Below are 22,989 nucleotides of genomic sequence, written 5' to 3' on the forward strand. Positions count from 1 at the left end.
TTTGAGACTAAAATGAAGTAAATCCAGTAATAATTAGTAATAAGTTTAATTAAGGTAATTGTTTGTCTTAAACATTTTTGAATTTATAAATTTAAAAAAGTTATGTTTTTATTGATTTAAGAGAGGAAGGAAGAAGGAGAGAGAGATGGAAACATCATGATGAGAGAGAATCATTGATCTGTTGCCTCCTGCATGCCCCCTACTGGGGATCGAGCCCACAACCCAGGCATGTGCCATGACCGGGAATGGAATCATGACCTCCAGGTTCATAGGTCAATGCTCAACCACTGAGCCCACTGGCTGGGCCCATGTGGGATTTTGATGGGCTTTTAATTCTTAGATGTTTATAGTTCAGGCCGTAAGAGGTGCTTTCAGAATGAAAGAAAAATGGTTATGTGAAATGCTCTAAAGTGCTTGCATTTGCTGTTTTGCTTTGTTTTATAACCTTTGATACAAAAGTTGGCATTTGTAGAATGTGAAAGTGTTGCTCCTGCTCAGCGAGAGCTTTCTGGCTCCCATTCTCCACACGCATGGCCCTCCCGCCGCTGCGCACAGCCTGATCATTTTCCACTGTGAGACATTTCCATGTCCTTTTAAAGAACTTCAATATGTAAGAGCAGGGAAACAAGGCGCTCTACAAATCAGGTGAGCTCCATTAGGGCCAGGTCCTCCCGTGGCTCGACTCACTGTCAGTGTCCCTGGCAGTGTGCTCTCCCTCGCCCCCGGCCTCCAGGTAAGCCAGCCTGCTCTGCACACCCATCACTGATGAATGGTATGATAATTGGGCCTTCTAATTAACTTTTTATTTGGGGATAACGCAGATTCACATGTAAATTCACAGAGAGAACCATGTTTCCTTTGCTCAGTGCATTGTCACAATCAGGATGTTTGTTGACTGGGATACAGTTAGCATCCAGAGTCTTCCATTGTCCCTGGGATTGCTTCCATGTGCTTTTGTAGCCAAACCCTCACCCTCCCAATACCTGGCAGCCACTACTCTGTTCTCCATTTCTACAATTATTTCATTTCAAGAATGGTATGTAAAGGGACCACACACTAAGTAACTTTGGGATTGGCGTTTCCCCCCTCCGCCTAATTCTCTGGAGATGCATCCAGGTCACTGCGTGTATCAGTCCTTTTCGTTGCTGCATAGTATTTCTTGGCATGGGCACGCCCACAGTCTGTTTAACCATTTGCCTGTTGAGGGGCATCTGGTTGTTTCCAGTTTGGGGAAGTTGCTGTAAACATTCGTCGGCATCTGGGGTTGCAACCGGTTTCATTTTGGCCACTCTACATGGATTTAAGTGGCATTTCCCTGATGGCTGATGATACCGAACATTTTTTCATGTTTATCTGAATATCCTCTTCATTGAAAGGTCTCTTCATGTCTTCTGCCCACTTTCTGATTGGATTGCTTGTTTTGAGAACTTCTTGTGTGCTCCATTTGTTCAGTGTGTGGTCTTCGTAATATTTTCTCCCAGTTTGTTGCTTGTCTTTTCATCTTCTCTACAGGGTCTTTAGCAGAGAAAAAAATGTTTAATTTTTATTAGGTCCAAGTTGTTAAAAAATCCAATTTATCTTATAGATTGTGCGTTTGGTGTCTAGTCTGCCTAAGCATGCTCTGCCCAGCCCCAGGTCCCGGGGATTTTCTCCTATGATCTTCCTACAGGTTTATAGTTTTATGTTTCACACTGAGCCCCGGACCATCTCAAGTGCATTTTGTGCCGGTGTGAGACGTGGTGCCTGGTGGCTGCAGCACTGTCTGCGGCCAGACCCCTCCTCACTGAACTGCTTTCCTGCCTCATGAGCCATCAGCCGGGCACGTGGGGCCTGCCCTGGTTCTGTCGGTTCCATGTGGTCCCTGGCAATGCCATGCGTGCTGCCTTGAGGACTAATGCTATCGAGTGCGTGTGGAGATCAGTTAGACTGCTTCCTCCCACTTCCTTATACTGGCTGCTTTACAGCCTCAGACAGACGCCTCTGGGTCGGCGTCTATTGATTGTCTTTTTGTCGTTTAGTTTAAGATCTTCCTGGCTGTTGGTATGATGGATGACTTTTTTTAAATTTTCTTACTGAAACTTGGACACGACTCTAAATCTTACTTAAACCATTGTGTCAGTTGACTTTCATGCCGCTCTGTTAGGGACGGGGCCGTCACCTCAGGCTCCCCACCAGGCCTCTGCTGGGGGTCGGGGAGGCAAGGCTCCCCCTCGTCCTTGCTGGGTGGGAGGGTCTGACTGGAGTGGGCAGTTCGGTCTGTCACTTCCAGCCCCGCAGGGAGGAACCGCTCCTGGCCCATTGTCAGAGAGAGCAGCATTTGCTGGGGCTTTGTGGTCTGTGCCCATTGGTGTTTCTGAGTTGCTGGCTTCTTCAGCTCCAAGTCTGGGATAATGACACAGAAAGACCAGGGACCCATGCCGTGTGGTCCTCAGGTCCCAGCCGGTCTGCCCTCCTCCTTCCGCCTGTATATGTATTGTCGGGGTTTACCGTTGTGCTGAGGGGAGGGGAGGGAAAAGGACGTCTCCATCCTCCCACTGCGCACGTCCCTGCTGCCTGTTTCAAAGCCAGGGATCAATGTGAGCTGATCCCAGAATGGATAGTTTGGGTTTCTTTGAAGTGCTTGTGATTGCCTCTCTCACACAACCTCCATGCTCTATACATGCCACCTGTCTCCTGTCTTCAAGGTGTGCCTGACACCCTCCGCTCCCGGCTCAGTTTCACCTCCACGTGCCCACCTTCTGACCTGACCCCGCAGCCCCGAGCTCTCGGAGCACCCGCACCTTGCGGAGGGCGTGCGGTGGTCCTGCACCCCTGCTACATCTTACCTCCCATTCTAGACCTCGAGGAAAGGACTCCTGAGTCAAACTTCCCGTCGTGGAAATTGTAAAACACATACAATACAGATTGCATAATGAATCCACCTCCCCAGCAGCCAGCCCCTGCCCCTCAGTTTCAACTATACACCATCTGCTTTTCCCCATCACGCTGGGTTCTTTTACAATAATAAATTCCAGATATTACCATTTCATCTCTAAATGCTTCAGTATCGCTAAAAATAAGTACTATTTCCACACCTAAAATGATTAATAAGAATTTCTAAATATAATTAGCTATCCAGATGGTATTTCTATTTTAATTTCTCCATCGCAGGATCTGTCTGATTCACTTCAGGTTCTCCTCGTGTCCCATTCTGTGCTTTGCACAGAAGAAGGATTCCAGAAAACAAATCTAGAAGTAATTAATCTGGAACACTCTCTTGAATAAAGATATAAATGTTTCTCGTATGTCAAATACCTAAAATATATATAGTTTTTATGACAACCGCTTGTTAATAACGTCTTATAAGCAATGAATTTGCCTTTTAGTGATTTATAATATCAGTTTTATTTGTATATAAAGCAACATATGCAAATCTTTTTCCTCAATTACAATTTGATGGGATTCTTTAGTACAGATGGTGTGTTAGTAAAATTTTGCTAAGTATAGCCAACCTATTTAGGAAGAGAGAAACTCTTAAGTTTGTTAATGATTAGATAACTAAAGGCCCAGTGCACGAATTCGTGCACAGGTGGGGTCTGGCCGGCCTGGCCCCAATCGGCGGATCGGGGCCAGGCCTGTCAGGAGGAGGAGATGGCGGAAAGTTGGCTGGTGGGCCCGCCTTGATTGGGGCCTGATTATGGCCGGGTTGGCTGGGGGGAGGGGCCGCGGGTGATTGGCTGGCAGGCCCCACCCCCAATTGGTGTTTGTAGGGCCGATCGGGGGCAGGGCCAACTGGGGGGAAGGGCCAACTGGGGGGAAGAGCCACAAGGGGGGTTGGCTGGCCGCCCCACCCTCGAGGCCAATCAGGGGCAGGCCAATTGGGGGTGGGGCTGGCCGGGAGGAGGGGCTGAGGGAGGTTGACTGCCGGCCCCGGCCCCCGATCGGGGTGGCAGAGACTGATCAGGGACAGGGCTGGCTGGGGAGAGAGGCCACAGGAGGTTGACCAGCCAGCCCCACCCCCCAATCGGGCTGGTTCACTGGCCACAGTGGGCATCATAGCGACTGGTCGTTCTGGTCGTTACGGCGTTCCAGTCACTGGCTTTTTTATATATATAGAATAGAGGCCCGGTACACGAAATTCGTACATGGGGGAGGAGTCCCCTCAGCCCAGTCTGCACCCTCTCCTATCCAGGACCCCTCAGGGGATGTCTGACTGCTGGTTTAGGCCCGATCCCGGGGACATCTGGCAGTCAGACATCCCTCTCACAATCCTGGACCATTGGCTCCTAATCACTCACCTGCCTGCCTGCCTGCCTGGTCGCCCCTAACTGTCCCCCCTGCCGGCCTGGTCACCCCCAACTGCCCCCCTTGCCGGCCTGGTAGCCCCTCACGGTAACCCCTGCCATCCTGGTCGCCCCACGCAGCCTGCTGGTCAGTTGTTTGGTCGTCCCTCACTAACCCCCCTGCCGGCCTGGTCGCTCCACGCAGTCTGCTTGTTCAGTCATTTGGTCATCCCTCACTAACCCACCGCTGGACTGGTCGCCCCACGCAGCCTGCTTGTTCAGTTGTTTGGTTGTCCCTCACTAACCCCCCTGCCGGCCTGGTCATAGGCAGCCATCTTGTGAGGGTGTGATGGTTAATTTGCATATTACCTCTTTATTATATAGGATTGGAGTAATTGTTCTTTAAGGATTTCCTGTGGTTTCTCCTACCAACAAAATAATGTTATACATGGCTAAGAAATTCAATCAGATTTAACAATTACATGCTTTTTAGGTTCGTCCACGTGAGATGAGACTCAAGAAGAAAAAGAAGTGGTGAAGTGAAATGCTGTTAGGCGCTTCTTCCTTTGTAGCCTTACTTTATAACCTGAACCAGAAGTCTGCCAGAGCAGAGGTCAAATGGCAAACGGGTTGAGTCCTGTTTAGGTTCTGTGGTCATCTGTCTTCAGTCCTTCCTGCAGGAGCGATCTTCCTAAGACAGAAATGCCGTCACCTTTCTCCCTGGTTCAGAGCTTGCTGTGGCCTGGAATCAAGGCCAGCGCCTCAGAGGGGGACCCCTCCCCACCTGAGGCCTCCCTCCCTGCAGCAGAGTCCCGGGGCCCTGCACTGACCGGGCTGAAGAGGCAGGAGCATCCGAATGTTCCGTCCTGACCGCAGATCGAGCTGTCCTTGTTTCACGAGCTTTCCCATTAGTTTGTAATCCTGTGGGCGTCGTTTCCGCAGAGGAGACTACCTCATGTGACTCACGTGATGGGCTCACTAAATGTGACTTTCTTGCTGTCTTGCAGACAGAAACAGCCTCCGCCAGTCAAGAAACCCTCCAAAGTATTTTGCCATGGATCTAGAAGATGAAGAGAACCTGAGTAAGACCTAGGCCTGCCACGTAGTCTCAAGTAGCTGGTTTTCCGTTAGTCTTAGTGTTCCTGGAAGTTTTTTTCATGAGGCCGATTTGGGGGAAATGAACTTACGGGGCTACCAGCAGTGGCATGTTTTTAATTTTTGCTCCATTCCCTGTTTACTGTGGGCCTCTCCCTCACAGCCACGGGGGGTTGCCGCTGCCTGAAGGAGCGCACGCTCTGGTGCATGTCTCACGAAGCTGCACGCTTCCTGTTGGCACAGCCTGGTTACCATGACGATGGTCAGATTCCCGTCTGTGAACGTCTAAGATAACCTCCGAGGTGGATTTAAATACCTGGCCATTTGAAATAGTACATGACCTTTTCTGTTCAAATACCCTGGGTTCTCCTATATTTGGAGGGAAAGGGCTCACATGAATCTGCTGATCTTAAGTTTCTAGACTTTAATGAGCCCTAGGACTAGTGTGGCCTGAAACACTCCGGGCCCTTCTCCTTTCCACCCTGCCCTCTCCGGGGCGGAGGGACGGAGGGACGGAGAGGCTCGGAGCTATGCCAGCATCCCCTCTCAACATGGTTCTCTACGAAAAGTTCAGTGAACATTCTTCTCTTCCGTTTTATCTTTCCTCCCAGAGAGCAATGCATTTAAATAAGGCTTAGATCTCCCTCCCCATGTGGGACCTTTTAGTAGGGACACTGCAACAAAGACATCCCTTTTCTAACACGCGTAGACAGGAACATCCTTGTCTGTGTTCAGTTGCTCCCAAGAGAGAGCGTGCAGGTCTAAGTGATGGGTGACATTTTACGAGGAGTGGTCATCAATGGCCAATGGCCAGGACACAGCTCAGTCCACCTCTCTGTGACGCCACCCAAACCGGCCAGCTGAGACCTTGGAGTTGGCTCGTGTACGTAGATAACCCAGAGGTTCCCGCGGCAGACCACCCCGCCTCGCTCGCAGGCTGCTCCGTGGGTTGGGTTGGGGATGATGCGGGTGGGCTGGGTCTTGGTTCTTTGGACCTCACAGTGGACACTCTCTGGCTGAAGTCAGCCCCTGTGGGGTGGACACAGCATGAGCAGCCGCCCAGTCGCTGTTGGAGAAGCTCGTGGCCTTGTGCCCTCCCTCCTGCTGACCTGTGGTGGCCTCTGGCGGCCTGGCGGAGGCTCTCTTCAGGGTGACCTCCCCATCAGAGCCCACCCTGAGGTCCCTTTAGGACCAGCCGTATGTTTTTACTGGTCAGTTCCACTCGCCATCTCCAGTTTTGCCCGCGCACTGTTCCCCGTGAAGAGTGTGCATATGAGGGTCCCCCAGCCTCCGTATTGTCGGGACTGCGGGCTGTCGTCACGGCAGTGGGCATCTGGTTTGGGTGGAAATGTCATGCAGTGTAGCGTGTATAACTAACTGATCCTCGGGTAACGTAAGGAATCCTTCTGGATAACTTGTCTGCAAAGATAAGCTGCTGGTTCAAGAGCTAAAACTTAGCAGTGTCAGTCCTGTATTTCCTATCCTTTCATACGCAATGAAAAATATTATCATGATTAGTAGTCCCACTTATGAAACAAAGTAGCATGATATGTAAAGAGAGAGTTGTGACAGAGGAGGTGTCTTTCTCCAATTTTAATATTTTATCTTTACATGGTAGCATTTTTAATAAGACAGAATGTGAGTAGCATTTTAGTGCTTCTGAAGCAAATAAGAACTTAGAATCTATGTGAACTGTGCTATAAAAAGTGTATTTTTCCTGTGCTCTCGAGACGGTCAATCCAATACTGCTTGTCTTTATTCCTTGAGGAAAGCACTTGGCGGTGGGAGGTTATCCTGTCTGGTTCAATGCATGTCAGAATAACTGATGACGATCCGAGTGTCTCTGTTGCTAGTTCTTCGAGCAGGAGCTCCAGCACGTCCGCGGTCCTCTGTGGCGCCCTTGCTGCCTGTTCATCTAACCTGTCTCGCTCTGCCCTTTTCACCTTGTGTTCCCTCTGAGCACCGAAAGGAGTAACCTATCGAGCTTTTGCTGGAGGATGTTATAAATGAAAATTTAGTGTCTATTCCGTCAGCTTTGTCAACTGGGAGAAGTGGTGTGTGTGTCAGGGCCTGGGAGAAGCTGTCTGCAGAGGCAGGGCACCTGGCTCTAACCTCCCCCAAAGGAGAGCCGGCTCCCCCCGGGGCTGTGTGCAAGCACATCTCAGCTGATGCTGGGAAAGGCGAGGCTTCGCTGCGGCCTGGCAGCCAGGGGCCCAGGCCTCTGTCACGTGAGGCCCTCCCGGGGGTAGAGCTTAGCATGGTGAGAGCCTGCGTTTACCCTGTGCTGTCGAAATAGATCCAGGCCACCACACTGGGCACTGTAAATTGGTGTACGTTGTAAAAAATAATTTGGTCGCTTAGAAGATTTATTGTGGGTTTCCAAAAGCTAGCGGCAGGTTTTACATACAGTGCCATCACCATCCCACGCCCTGTGGTCACTGCTCCTGCGCTCCATGCGACAAGCGGCCCGTGGCAACGTGCCAGGAAAACGGAACTATTTCTCGTTCTCCTTTTTAAAACGTTCAATAAACTTAAAGGGAAGACTAAATACTCTTTTATTCCCCTTTTTGAAATTAATATCATATTTTTGCCATGAACCTTCAGAGGCCTAAAATGATCTTTATTAATTATAAACACCTTTAAAAGGTAGAATAACCAAGTTAGTCTGTAATTCCCAGCTTTAGTGAGGAGGTGGTAGCCTGCCTGATGCAGCTTCAATTTTATATCTTCTCATACATTTTTTTCTAATGTGGACTGTATTAAAAATTCAGAGGTAAATCAGTCCCCATTTGTAGTGAAAAAACTTTAAATGAATACTGGAAATGAAGCTGTATCCTTCAAAAATCATTTCTAAATGGGCAGAATGCTCTACGTGATTACATAAGCAGATTCCTAAGATTGACTCATGAACTAAATCAAATAGCTGCACAAATTGATGGAATATTTTGAACCTCAAGAGCGAACCAGCCTGTAAATGCTGCTTTTAAATATGTCGCCGCCTCTGAGAAAGGCTGCAGTGCAAAGCCCAGTGAGAGTAAATGCCATCGGTAGGGGAAATGCCAAAATAAACGACACGTGTCAGTGCTCACTTCAGACTTATGAATGTAGGGTCTTCTGGAAAAATTTATCATCCCACACTCTGATGCTTCAGAATATTCTCAGAAAAGTTATTTAAAAATTCACCTTTTAATGTAAAAGCAGTTGGGGATACTAAATAGAAATGGTAGGAGCCATTATTCAGCAAAATGTCAGGCCCTGAGTCGGTGGTAAATGTGCAGCCCTCCCGTGTGCAGCAGGGAGGAAAGTAGAACACACATCACTTACCCAGTTACAAAGAGAGATAAAGGAATCTATAAATTTTGCATTTACAAGATCCTGCAACGAAGGCGTTGTAAGTTGCTCTTTCTGGGCACCGCAGGTTCGAGCAGCACAGAGGCTAAGGACAGCTGCAGTGTGGACCCTGGGCCCCCCGGGGACAGCGCTCCGGGGCCGGCTGACAGCTACCTGCTCCCCAACGGGGGCGGGGGCAGCGTCGGCCGGAAGCGGCCCCTGGACGAGGGCAGCAATGGGCATGCCAAGTTCCGCCTGAAGAAGAGGAGGAGGGCGCCGGGGCCCGCCCTGCCCAAGAACGCGCTGATGCAGCTGAACGAGATCAAGCCCGGCCTGCAGTACACGCTGCTGTCCCAGACGGGGCCCGTGCACGCGCCGCTCTTCGTCATCTCCGTGGAGGTGAACGGGCAGGCGTTCGAGGGCTCTGGCCCCACGAAGAAGAAGGCCAAGCTGCAGGCGGCCGAGAAGGCCTTGCGGTCGTTCGTCCAGTTCCCCAACGCCTCCGAGGCCCACCTGGCCATGGGGAGGAGCCTGTCCACCAACACGGACTTCACGTCTGACCAGGCGGACTTCGCCGACGCGCTCTTCAACGGCTTCGAGACCCCGGACAGGTCGGAAGTGCCCTTTTACGTGGGCTCCAACGGTGGCGACGACTCCTTCAGCTCCAGCGGGGACCTCAGCTTGTCAGCGTCCCCCGTGCCCGCCAGCCTCGTCCAGCCGCCCCTCCCGGTCCTGCCCCCGTTCCCCCCGCCCGCCGGGAAGAACCCCGTGATGATCCTGAACGAGCTGCGCCCGGGCCTGAAGTACGACTTCCTCTCGGAGAGCGGGGAGAGCCACGCCAAGAACTTTGTCATGTCCGTGGTTGTGGACGGCCAGTTCTTCGAAGGCTCGGGAAGGAACAAAAAGCTGGCCAAGGCCCGGGCTGCGCAGTCTGCCCTGGCCACCATTTTTAATTTGCACTTGGATCAAACGCCGTCTCGCCAGCCTATCCTCAGCGAGGGCCTCCAGTTACACCTACCCCAGGTGAGGAAAAGTCTGTCACGCTCAGTCATGCTTTACACAGCACTGGGTTTCATTGCCATGTTGACTTTCCATCTCATGCCACTCTGTCCTCACCACGAACAGCCGGCAGTAAGTGTGGCTGCCGGGCAGCCTTCCTAGATTGGGATGGCCGGGTGGCCCCTGGGGAGCTGTCCGAGGCCATCATGACTCAGGGTGGGGACACCGGAGCAGTGCCATCAGCCCTCTCCACGCTGAGCCTCACCCAGAAGGACAGTCCACAGTGCCCTCCCCGTTAGCTGCCCTGTGGGGTGAGGGGTCCCATAGCAGCCTCTGATGATGAGGGGGATGGGGTGCCAGACACCAGAGCCTGCCCAGCCCAGGGTGTTTCCTACGTCTCCCTAGGACTCTGGTCACAAAAGGAGTGAGTCTGGCCATTCAGCTGCTGAAACCCAAGGGCTCCAGCGGGACTGGCTGGCAGTGCATTCCTGAGCCTACAGTGTAGGGACGTGTGTCAGAGGGATAGGGGCGTAGGGGGCCCTTAAGCAAATGCTCCAGGACCCCCCAGGCACCCAGGCCCCTCTGTACCTGGAATTCCCCATGTGGTATTTATACAGGCTCCCTCCTGTCCGGCCCCCTTCCCCCCTAAAGTCAGAGTGAACAGAAGGAAATGCTCGGGTCTCAGATCGGCGTCTGTGACGGAGGAAGACTGAAGGAGAAATGGCACTAGTGTCATCTCCAAACCCTGCCACTCTGAGTAGTTATTGCTCTTTTCTTAGAAATCCCAAGCTCTCTGGTCTACTGTAAAAATCGGTCTTTTAGGGAGAAAACCTGACCCTCTTCTCTGTTTACTCCTTCTTATCACAGTATTGTTCAGTTTGAAGATAAAATATGTAGTGGTTTGATCAGAAAAAGTGAAGGACTCAATATTGATAGATAGTTTGGCCTGGATTCTCTCAGCGGGATCCGAGAATGTCGGCTTCTCTTTTGCCTTTGAACCAGTTAGAGAGGCCTGTGTTCAGTCCTCTGAAATGACCACGGTCCTCAGTTTTAAAAGAGGGAAATTTATTTCATGCTGCCTAAAGAGGCCAGGTTTCGCAGTGCAGACGAGTAACTGAAGGGGAGGCAGAAGGAGGTCTGTGTGTATGCACACACATGTGTGTGCATGTGTGCATGCATGTGTGTGCATTTGCAGCCCGAGCCCCAGGCCGGGCTCAGTGGAGCAGTGACCAGAGGCCCTGGCCTGGGAAGGTGGGGCCTCTCAGCCTCTCTGGGGCGGGTGTCTGGGATCCTATGGGGGTGTGGGTGGGAGGGCCGTCCCAGCCCCACCCGCAACACCTGTGCAGGTTCTGCTGGTGCTGAGCTGCAGGTTCCGGACTTCTGTGGTCTCCAGCCAGGGAGGCCTGGGGGCGTGCAGCTGTATCTGCTTCCCGGTCTCTGCTCACAGTAGCCCCATAGTGTCTCCCAGAGGCCCCTGAGGCCCCGGTAGCCATGTTTTCCTGGAGGATCTGGGGGTGGCTTCGCAGTCAGCCCAGGCCTTGTTTCTGGGCTACGCTGTCTTTCCCCTGAAACTCTCCAATGTGCCTCTAGAGTAGGTGGAAAGCCCAAGAGTAACCCATGCGGGACTTGGGTCAGCCGTCCCTGGTCTTAGGATTGTTTGCCTTCATGGTGTCCATAGTGGCACTAGAGTTTAAAAAGCAGGTGACATGAACCACGTGGTGAGTGCGAAACACCCTGTCAGCAGTGACTTACTAAAGCGGCCGGCCGAGCCTCCGGCCTCCACCCTGAGGGCCGTTCCGGAGGCAGTGCCGCGGGGCCTGCGGTGGTGTGGGTTTGCCGTTTAGGAGCATGTTAGTTTGTCGTTATATCCACCCCCTCGTTTAGAGGGAGAGGTGCTTCATCACCCCTAAAGAATGAGGCAGTGAGCTCTTTAAGGGCGTGGAAGAACGGCCACGAGTGCAAATGCTGGCATCACACAGGGAGTGTGCGCAGAAGTGCCCGGCCTCTGAAAACGTGCAGGTACGCCTCACCTTCTGGGAAACAGAACTCCTCTCTCCTCTGGCTCTCGTTAACCTCTCATGGTGTTTTCCTTCGATGGAAGTTGGAGCGTGTTGTCCTCTATCTGTGGTGCCCTCCCATTGTGTGGTTGCACATCTGTTTCTGTCTGTGCTCTGACTCCCTCCCCTGTGTTCACATCTGTAGCATCAATGCCTCTGCCGAGGTGCCAGGTAAGGCCCGAGGGCCCCGCCTGGACCTTCTGCCCACCCTCCACGTGGCTGGTCTTGAGCATATTCCCGGGGGCTCGCTGGAATTTGCTGGAGCAATGATGGGAGGAAAGCTTTCTGACAACTATGCTTTTTCCAAATAAGCCATCCTTTAGGATGAGTGACTTTTCTATTCTATTTTATTAAGGGGACATTAGCTTTGGCCGTTTGATTGTCAAGACCAGTGTGAGATTAGGGGGATATAGATCCAGTGTGGCTCTTCACACACACACACACACACACACACACACACACACACACACACCAGTTAGCACCATTTCCCAGAACACTATGGGTTTGCTCTATCCACGATAACTCATGAGCCATAAAAATAAGACGTGTCCCAAGTCTAACATGTTGGCTTCTAAGAAGCACTCCCAGGAGGACAGTGCTGTCGGGTCTGGTCACATACAGTGAGGTGTTCCAGGCCTCGCTGAACACCTTCCCTGAGTCCATTCCGCTGTCATTTGAGCTGAGTGACAGCTGCCCACAGGCTCTGCTCAGGGCTGGATTCGGAGGGAGTGACTGAGCCAGGGTGATGGGATAGGATGGTGTTGGAATAAGTGAGACATATCTGATGGGCGGGGCCTTAGAGAGGGCGGTGCTGTGCAGAGCTCACGCTTCTTTAATTTGATCACTTTTAACGGCCTCTTTCTCCTGCCCGAGCTGCACCCTCGGGGAGCCTGGGCAGCAGAGCAGTGGAGGGGGAGGCAGGTGACCCCAGGGAGGCACTCTAGCCCCCTCCTCCTCGGTGTCCTCATCAGAGGGCGGGGCAGCAGGGTGTGCCCCACATGCACAAGCTCGAACTCCCACCAGCCAGGCTCAGGGCTGTCCCTGCCCTCTAGGCCCTGTCAAAAGATTCCAGCCATGGCCTCGCATGCTCCTCGGATGTGTGTTTTGGAGGAAACACGCACACACATGTGCACACTCACACACTTGTTTGCCAGACTTAGTGTGGGATTCTCCAGAAAAGAAGGCATCTGAGCCATCACCCTGGCTTTGGGGGGGCAGGTGCAGGTGCCTAACCCCCTGCTGTGGTCCCCAGGTGTTAGCCGACGCCGTGGCCCGCCTGGTTCTGGATAAGTTCGGTGATCTGACGGAGAACTTCACCTCCCCCCACGCACGCAGGAAGGTTCTTGCTGGAATTGTCATGACAACAGGTAAACATCTTGCTCTATAAAAACCTCTGACAGGAAAATCGTGCTTTCCTTCTTCTTCAGAATGTCTGTCATCTGCAAATGTGGGAACTGTACTTACATATTTTCCCAAATGTTCATCTCTTCAACCTAATTGTTCTCATGTGGAGAAGCACCTTCTGTTAAGGTTGGATTCCCACGATCGTGTGAGAGTGGTCTGGTCTGCGCAGGACACTGCAGGAGACATTAATTCCTGCTTCATGGGAAAGTAGGGCCTATCTGACTTACCCTCAGTGTTCGTGCTGCCAGGTAGGTTTCTGTGTGGCTCGTGGGGGAGAGAGGAAGCTCCAGCCAGAGTTGAAAATCTGGGGGAACGCACGGTTTGGAAGGCAGGAGGAACCCTATTAAATTTGTCTAGAAGGAACCCTTCCCCAGGTCTTCTCCCCACACCCGGGAGTGGGACCTCGGGCTGCATCTCTGTGGTGACTTCTAGGAGCAGGAAGCCACACTGGCCAGTGCCCAGTCTGGTGCGGGGCCCTCTGCTGGCAGCATCCACGGCCTGTGCTGGAGGAAACCCGCCCCCCCCCCCCCACCACCACCGGAGGCCAGGGAGGAGGGCTGGGGATGGCGCATCTGTCTCCGCCAGCCAGGAGAACCCCAGCTCTCTGTGAGGCTGGCTGTGCTGGCCTCCTCTCCCGAGGCAGTTCTCTGTCCCAATGGGGAGAGGACCCGGTTCTGTAATCCTAGCCTTGATCCCCCCCCCTGGCCCTGGAGAATGTGACAACTAGAATCACAAGCTCCTCCTACCACGTGTGAGCTTTGGCACAGCTGAGCATGTGTCTGGGGGCGGATGAAGAACTCTGAACGTTAACGTGGGTTTCGGGTTTTCTCTGATGTTTGTAGTTTCCTCCTCCTCTCTGTGCTCGTACTATTTACGGAACTGAAAGGTGAGCGTCTCAGCTGCTGATGCAGCAGCTCCCTGAGCAGGCTCTGTGGTGTGTGGCTGGTTGTCATCTAGCTCTTCTCACTGCCCGAGGAGAGGCAGGTGCCCGCAGGGCAGCATTTGCACCTCCGCGTGAATTCCACTGCTCAAAGCCACAGTTTACACCTGCGGGCAGGACTGCCAGCACGGGCACCTGGCTCTGACCTCAGATGGCCCGCCTCTGGGTGGCACCGTGTGCAGCTGGTGGTGGTGCAGTTTATCCCTAGTGGCGTCAGGCCTTGGCAGCACATCTGGGGCGTGTGGGCTGTGACAGACTTACCGCAGAGTGGCCGCTCCTCTGGAGGTGCCCGGTGCTGCGGGCTTCCGTCCAGCATGAGGGGGTGACAGGGACTCCTGGCCAGCACACTGTGAACGACTTGTTTTCCTTCTTGTCCCTCCCTCGTCACCTCTTTAGTGCTTTCATATTAATCTTAAGATTAATAACCAGACCACTTACCTGCCTTCACATAGTGCTTCCTCCCTGTATCCATGGGACTGTTCAAGAAAGACTATTCCATTCCCGAGGAGTCACTTCCTCAGGCTCAGAACCTCCACACTGAAGATGAGGGCGGCTGGCTCCCAGCAGGGACACAGAGCTTGTCCTCTTGGAGGCTGCCGTTGGCGGGGTAGGCGTGGGGAGGGAGTGTGCGCTGAGGTCTCTGCCAGGTTCCGTCACTGCGGACGCACGTCAGGCCCTGGGGCGCAGTGGGCACGTGACTGTGACTTAGAGGAACGGTCTCTCTTGTTTTCCAGGCACAGATGTTAAAGATGCCCAGGTGATATGTGTTTCCACGGGAACGAAGTGTATTAACGGCGAGTACATGAGTGACCGTGGCCTCGCTCTGAATGACTGCCACGCAGAGATCATATCTCGGCGGTCCTTGCTCAGGTTCCTTTACACACAGCTTGAGCTGTACCTAAAGTAAGTCTAGTAAGTAAGTAAGCAAAGGAAGCTGTTTTAAAAAGTATTGCCTTCTCCCTTCCCCCCGTCAGAAAACACTGCAAAACTTTCACTCAAAAATTCTCAAAATAGTAACTGTCAGTAACAGTGAGGTTGGATCCCATCTTCCCATGATGCTCAAGCTACAAGTAGAGTTGGCTAAGTTATAGCACACATGCATATACAAACGTACATATGATCACACACGTGTGCACACATGCATAATAGTATCGCCGATTTCAGGGCCGTGCTCTGACCCTGGGCTTTTGTTTCCTGCGGGCTGATATCAGTAGACTCCACTGCCTGTAAACACGGTCGTTTTTATCCCAGTCACTGTGCCTCAAACCAGCCCATCACGTATCCAAACTGCTGCGCTCTGTAAAGCCATCTCTACACATAGTCGTTCTGTTTGGAATCAGAAATGAGAAGGAAAGGGGAAATGCTCGCATTTCGATGACCTGTCCATTGCTGAGTGGCAGGAACTGTGTGAATGACCGTAAACGTGGAAAAGGAAGGCTCCAATTCCAGCTTGTCTTTACCCTGTTGAAACCGCGGGCCTTTGACAGTGTCTGGGAGCTGGGACAGACCGCCTTGTGACTGCACGCGGCTGGAGCACTTACTCTGCAACTTGCTTCCTTTCAGTAGCAAAGAGGATCAAAAGAAGTCCATCTTCCAGAAGTCCGAGCGGGGAGGCTTTCGGCTGAAGGACACCGTCCAGTTCCACCTGTACATCAGCACCTCGCCCTGCGGGGACGCCAGGATCTTCTCACCTCACGAACCAATCCTGGAAGGTACGGCCAGGCGTCTGGGCAGTCAGCGGTTTCTCAATGCGTGGCCATGTGGTAACAAAATAATAGACTTACGTTAATATCCTTCTTCTTCACATGTCAGCCTTGAACGTGGACCTGAGGACTAAATAAAAGCAGGAGGTTTTACTTCTCCATGAATAATTAATGAGGATATTTTAATGAATGAAAATGTTGACTCTAATAAACTGTGGGATTGGAATAGAATGAGGATACCAGGTCAAAATTGATGTCAGCACTTAAATTTGGATAACATACAGGTTGTCACAATCTTTGGGACACCTTGTCTGTCTCTAAATCAGAGATGTACATCCCCTTCCATGTTTCTGATGAACTGTAACTTAGTAAATGTGTGATTATTTGGCTGAACCCCCAGCAGCAGGTTAGACGAGTGAAAAAGGAGACCCTGTTTCCATCACATTGCCCCACCCTTCTCTGCACGTTTCCCACAGATTTCTGTTTTCCACGGATTTGTATCCACCTCTCTCCCTGCAAGCTTAAACGTTATTTGTTCCAAATAGAACATTTGATTGCATTGTTTTTCTTGATTATAAAAGCAACAAAAATCGATTGTGGAAAACTACTAAGTATTTTTTAAATAAGAAAGAAAATTCAAATCGCCCATGTTCATATGACCCAGAGGTAGTCACTGTGTGTGCGTGCTTCCTGTGGGCTTATTTCGGCATCCCTATGGGTTTCCTTAGGAAATTTTTTAAATGGGGGGGGGGGGGCGGAATATAACAAACACCCAAATATCCAACACCTAGAATGAACAAATGTTAGCATTTTGTCCTATTTGCTTCAGTTCCTTTTTAACAATAGAAATCAATCACTTTGGTTAAAATGGAAGCCCTCATTTTCCCCAACCCCTGAGGAGGCCACTTGTGTGAATTTGGTTCATATTATATCCTTCCTGTCCAGTTTTATATACTTACACTGTACATATGTCCTATAGGTATAGAACAACCATAAGCCACATACAGGCGGACTGTGTGCTAAACGTATGGGGTGTAGTTAGATGTGCTTCTCAGTGAGTGAAGCAGATGACTTCCTACCAGTGGCTTCCTTCTCCCCTTTCTCTCTTAGAACCAGCAGACAGACACCCGAATCGCAAAGCCAGGGGGCAGCTGCGGACGAAAATAGAATCTGGTGAGGGGACGATCCCCGTGCGCTCAAATGCGAGCATCCAGACGTGGGACGGGGTGCTGCAGGGGGAGAGGCTGCTCACCATGTCCTGCAGCGACAAGATGGCACGGTAAGGCCATGGAGCACCCACTGCGCCAGACTCAGCCCTGCTGGTTCCTGGGTACCCCCCACTGTGCCCCTGCAGGCACCTGACCCTACCCACTGCGCCAGACTCACCCTGCTGGTTCCTGGGTACCCCCCACTGTGCCTCTGCAGGCACCTGACCCTCCCCACTGCACCAGACTCACCCCTGCTGGTTCCTGGGTACCCCCCACTGTGCCCCTGCGGGCACCTGACCCTCCCCACTGCGCCAGACTCACCCCTGCTGGTTCCTGGGTACCCCCCACTGTGCCTCTGCAGGCACCTGACCCTCCCCACTGCACCAGACTCACCCCTGCTGGTTCCTGGGTACCCCCCACTGTGCCCTTGTGGGCACCTGACCTTCCTCCTACACTATTTACCCACTTTCAAAACGGTTTTGTTTTGGTCCCACTCCCCACTCCCCACTTCAGTGTTTCAGTGTTCCCCACATTCTTTGAAGGATAATGGCTCTTGGGGGGGCGCTCCGGGACCCTTCGAGGGGGTGAAGGTGGGCCTTTACCCAGGAGGCTCCAGGCTGTCACTCATCAAAACAACCATCTCGCCCTTTATTATTATTGTTATACTAGAGGCCCGGTGCATGAAAATTCATGCACTGGAAGAGGGGGTCCCTCAGCCCGGCCTGCCCCCTCTCACAGTCTGGGAGCCCTCAGGGGATGTCCTACTGACAGCTTAGGCCTGCTTCCCTCTGCAGGAGGCAACTGGGCAATCAGGGGAAGGCGCTGCCCCCATTACCCCACCACGGCTGCCTGCCCTGCCTGCCCTCGGCCCTCGCAGCCACCGCGGCTTTATCTGGAAGGACGTTTGGCTGCCCAGTCTAATTAGCATATTATGGTCTTATTATTATAGATGTGGGCTTCTGGGGTGAACTGATGTGTTTCACTGTGATCTTTTAAAACGATTTGCTCCCAGAGAAAGCAAAGAGGTTCCTCATTCATCATAGATGCACTTTAATGGTCATATTTACTATTCAGTTAGTATTTGGAATGATTGGTATTTACATTTTAAAAATAATGTGACACCCCTCACAGCATTGTGCTCTGAGCACCGAGAGCACCCCCTCATGGGGAGGGGAGGCTGGGTGCTGCAAACACCCTGAGTTTGCCTTCCCCTGAGAAGTGTTATTCTTTCAGGAGCCTGTATCCCAGGTGGATTTAAAAAACCCATTTCTTCAGATGCTGGTCTCAGTTCTCATAGTTTTGTATCTTTTAACAAATGTTTATTTGAAAAAAGTAACATGGGCAGATGGCACAAAGTTCAATGGTAGAAAAGCATGTAAAATAAAATCTCCTCCCCTCAGAGCGTTCCACAGCCCATGTGCTTGGGTCCTGACTGCCCTCCTGACAGCTGTCAGAGCCGACGCATGTGCATGTACATCTTGTCTGTTGTTTGTAAGCGTGGTCTTGACTTTCTCTAATGGTCATGTCAGGGAACCTAGGGGACCCGGAGCTAAATTAATCGTACACTGTGGCCCATTCCCACCCAGCAAGGTGCCCACATGATGTGTTTACTAATCACATGCCCTTTGTATTCGCTGTCCATACCGTTTCTGTGTGTGACTGTGTGTCCATGTCCTTGAAAAATAGGTGTATGTTGTTGGTTTACAGATTTGGCATTGTGCTTCAAATCCCATTCTGTACCCCGTATTTTCATTCACCCCGCGTCTGGGGGACTCTCCCTGATGCCGTCATGTCCAGCCCGTTGACTCCTGCATCATAGTCGTGGCCATGTTATGTCCTTCTCCTCGTGATGGACACATGGATTTCCTCGAGCTCCCCATGCAGCCTTGAGACCCCGTAAGCAGCTCGTTATAGGCCATGGTATCCAGGGGTTCCTCACACAGCACTATCAGGTTTACCTAATGGCCCTCCAGCTGCACGCACACCGGCAGTGCCGAGGTTAGCTGCCCACACTCCTGATGCTGTCTCCGGGTTTCTGTTTGTTTCTCCTCTCACTGGGCGGGTTGAGCATCTCCTCAACCCCCATCTTGCTCCTGTGAATTCCCTGTGTGTATCCTGGCCATTGTGTCTTGGACCTCATGCCTTTTTCATCTTGATTTGCAAAAGTTCCTTTTGTAGTTTGTAATCCTTAACAGTGTGAGACGATTCAGTGCCTCCTCCAAGTCCAAGTCCCTCTTAACTTTCCATCCTTTTCAGAATAGAAACCCCTAATTTTGTTGTAATCTTATCCATTAATCTGTCACCCTGTGATTTGTACTTTTAGGATCTTATTTAAGAAATCCCTCCTCAAATTAAGGGCATAAAAATATTCTGCTGTCCTTCTTTCTAAGACCTTTATAATTTCATTTTCACATTTATGCCTTTAACACTTTTATATTGTAATTTAGTTTTATTTTAATACAGGGGGTCAGCTTTCCCACTCCCTTCTATTGAATAACCTATATTTTCTCCCTGATTTGAGAAGGCACCTGTTATATACTGAGCTCCCTCACAGGATGGGTCTATTTCTAGACTCTAGATTCTTTTTTTTTTTTTAATTTAACGAGCTCCATCTTGATATTTATGCTTTTTCTCAAAGATCACAATAGATTCTGACTTCTTATCTGCCCTTCTGGGGTTTCTAAAATCACCCAACTAGGCAGTGTCCACTAACCCTATGCCTACAGGTTGGCTGCAATTATTCTTATAAGGACTAGGACAAGGTCTTCTTTTTTTCATATCCACTACAGAAGCCAGCACAAATGTTAACAAAGCTTTTATTTTTTTATTTTTATTTTTTTTAATATATTTTATTGATTTTTTACAGAAAGGAAGAGAGAGGGATAGAGAATTAGAAACATTGATGAGAGAGAAACATCGATCAGCTGTCTCATGCACACCCCCTACTGGGGATGTGCCCGCAACCAAGGTACATGCCCTTGACCGGAATCGAACCTGGGACCCTTGAGTCTGCAGGCCGACGCTCTATCCACTGAGCCAAACCGGTTTCGGCTAGACTCTAGATTCTTTATCAGTTTACCAGAGGCCTGGTGCATGAATTTGTGCATGGGTGGGGTTCCTTGGCCTGGCTGGCGATTGGGGCTGATTTGGGTCATCTTGCCCAGTCCCAATCGGGCCAATCAGTGCCAGCCAGGGTGGAAGGAACTGCAGGAGGTTGGCTGTGGGAGTGCAATGACCACCAGGGGGCAGCTCCTGCATTGAGTGTCTGCCTCCTCGTGGTCAGTGTACATCATAGTGACCAGTCGTTTGGTCGACCAGTCCTAACAGTCACTTAGGCTTTTATATATATATAGATTATTCTGACATTTTAATAGTTTAAAGATCTGGTGGGATAAAACTGCCATTCTTTACTCATTTTTTTTTCAAACTTTTGGTAGCCTTTTATGAACCTCTGTTCTTCTGTACGTATTTTAGAGTCAGCTTGTCAAGTGTCTCCCAATGTCTTGCTGAGATTTCATATAGAACTGCATTGAACTTATGGACTGAGTTGGAAGGAATTGATATGAAGTTAAATCAGTCCACCCATGAATATTTTATATCTCTCTCCATATTTAAAATATTTCCTTTACAGCAGTTATAGTTTTTCACAAAAATGTCAGGCAGTTTTTAACAGATTAATTCCCAGAACTTTATACTTTCTGTGTTAGTGGGATGATTATCTTGTTATCTGCTATATAATCTGTGTAATTATTGGTGGCATCACTGACCTATTATAATTGTGGTAAAACACATAATGGAAAACTACTGTCCTATACATTTCTTTAGATTCATAACAAAATTAAGACAAAGGTACAGGGATTCACATATGCCCTCTACCCGCCTCCGCCCTGCACCGCCTCCCCCAATTACCCATCCCCCACCAGAGGGCACATGGTTACAATGGATGAACCTACACTGACACATTACGTTAGGGTCACTCTTGGTGGTGCACATTCTGTGGATTTGGACAAATGTATAATGACACGTGTCCAACTTTCTTTGTAATGTCAAAAACTAGAAGCAATCCAAGTGGCAGCAGTAGTACAGGGGTGGCCAAATGATGCTTCTCCATGCAGTGGAGCACCACTCAGGCAAATAATAATAAACAATGAGGCACATGCAGCCTGGGAAAATCTCAATTATTCAGAGTAGAGGAAACCATATCCTAAAAAGTATGTAAATTTCTAGAACATGCAAACTGGTCTATCTACAGTGACAGAAGCAGATCAGTGGTTGCCCGGGGCGGGGGTGGGAGTGGGTGGGGGCGGGGACCAGAGTAAGAGGGACAGTGAGGAAGGAATGGAACAAGGTGAACAAGGTATGAGCAAGGTGCAGGGGGTGATGGTCTCCTGGGTAGAGGCACATGTCCAACTTACCGAATCGTATGCTTCAACATATACAATACCGTATAGCGCATGCCAGTTATACCTCAGGGCTCACAGGAGGAATCGCGGTGGGAACTAGAAAATGACTGTAGGTAAATGACAAAAGCATCACAGCGGTCGGCTGGAAAGAGAACAACAGAACAAACCCAGCCGAGGAGAAGGAAGAAACAAAGGTGCCCCGTGAGCAGTGACCCCCCCGGGGTTAGGTCTCTGAACAGGACATGAAATCACAGAACTCGGGCAGCTTCGACCGAGAGCAACGATAGAAGGACGGCCAGACTGTGTTAGGATGGAAGAGGACAGCCAGGGATGCGGGGGAGCTGAAATACGCTGCGGGCAGTTACAGGGGAGACGTGGGCATCTTCGTACAGGTGTTGCAACACGGAGATGAAATTTTAAATGTTCAGAAAAGTGTACACTTCTAAAGCTGACTCAAGCGTAGACAGAAGTTTGGAATAGAGTTTACAGCCATTAAAACATTTAGCCAGTCACCCTTCCCCACTCACCTCCAGGAAAGAAAGAAATTGAAGAACATCAGAGAAAGGAGGCAGATGGAGGGAGAGGCAGCCGCTCACCCAGACGGGCCTGATGTGAGGTCCCCACATCCTTGGGGCCATAACCCCTGCCTCCTATCATCTTCTCTCGAGATTAGAAGAGTAGGGAAAGGTGGACTCCCAGATCATATTGTGGGGTTACTGTCGCCTCTCTCTCCAGGCCAGACAGTGACACTAAGGAAAACAAGATGACGAGCTGTCCTCAATTATAAAACACGCATATACACACAAGTGTAGCAAACCAAACCCAGGGATGTCTTTTTAATGTTTTTTTTTATTATTGATGTTAGAGATCCCCCGCAGTGGAAGGAGGAAAGACAGGTGGTTGGGAGGCAGCTGGGCAAACCCCCAGCCCACTCACGGGGGGCCGACTGGAATAGGCGGGTCGAAGGGAGGGGATGTGGGGTGGCAGCCAGTCTCTGCTATACTTGGGGCTCACGGAGGAGACGAACTGGTTAACAGATTGTCCTGGGACAATAGTCTGTCTACAGGAACCAAGACAAGCAAGCCCTCCATACAGCACGCAAAGCACACCCCAACCCTAAGGCCCTGGGGTGAAAAGGGGCACCTGGCAGTTTTTATGGCTTCCACTCAGCAGGATTCTTAAACGAGGCACAGAAAGCCCAAATCATAAAGCTAACATGAATACGTTCGACTGAATGGAAATTTTAGAACTTACTTACCAAAACCCCCAGTTGGGAGAAACGCCATGGGAGTAGTTTCTGGTTCACATAGTCAGCAAGTGAGAACCCAGCTTGTAAAGCCAGCCCTACAGCTCCGCCATCATACAGGGCATGGCTGGAAGGGCGTGGCTGGAGGTCCTGGGAATGTTCTGTGTCTCGTTGAAACGGGGTCACACACAGGCACGTAAGAGTGAAAATTCACAGATGTGCGCCCCTGTGATCTGTGCCTTTCCCTGTATACCGTGACACATCACCACAGGGAAAAGCAAAAACAGGACCGTGGTCATGCCCACTCCGCCCAGCCCCTCTGAAACCAGGCATCCGGGTCCC

The 22,989-nt window shown here is 50.8% G+C and overlaps 1 protein-coding gene across 1 annotated transcript in view; it reads left to right on the forward strand.

Moving 5' to 3' along the window:
* The window catches only part of ADARB1 (adenosine deaminase RNA specific B1), a 105,800-nt gene that overhangs the window by 69,790 nt on the left and 13,021 nt on the right, over positions 1-22,989 (forward strand). The window contains exons 3-8 of the mRNA XM_054713618.1: positions 5,270-5,344; positions 8,776-9,710; positions 12,996-13,110; positions 14,822-14,990; positions 15,651-15,799; positions 16,901-17,069. Of these exons, the coding sequence (XP_054569593.1) occupies positions 5,317-5,344; positions 8,776-9,710; positions 12,996-13,110; positions 14,822-14,990; positions 15,651-15,799; positions 16,901-17,069 (1,565 nt within the window). The 5' untranslated portion in view covers positions 5,270-5,316. The remainder of the gene's footprint in view (positions 1-5,269; positions 5,345-8,775; positions 9,711-12,995; positions 13,111-14,821; positions 14,991-15,650; positions 15,800-16,900; positions 17,070-22,989) is intronic.

This window comes from Eptesicus fuscus, chromosome 3, assembly GCF_027574615.1.
Source record: "Eptesicus fuscus isolate TK198812 chromosome 3, DD_ASM_mEF_20220401, whole genome shotgun sequence".
NCBI classification, from domain to species: Eukaryota; Metazoa; Chordata; class Mammalia; order Chiroptera; family Vespertilionidae; genus Eptesicus; species Eptesicus fuscus.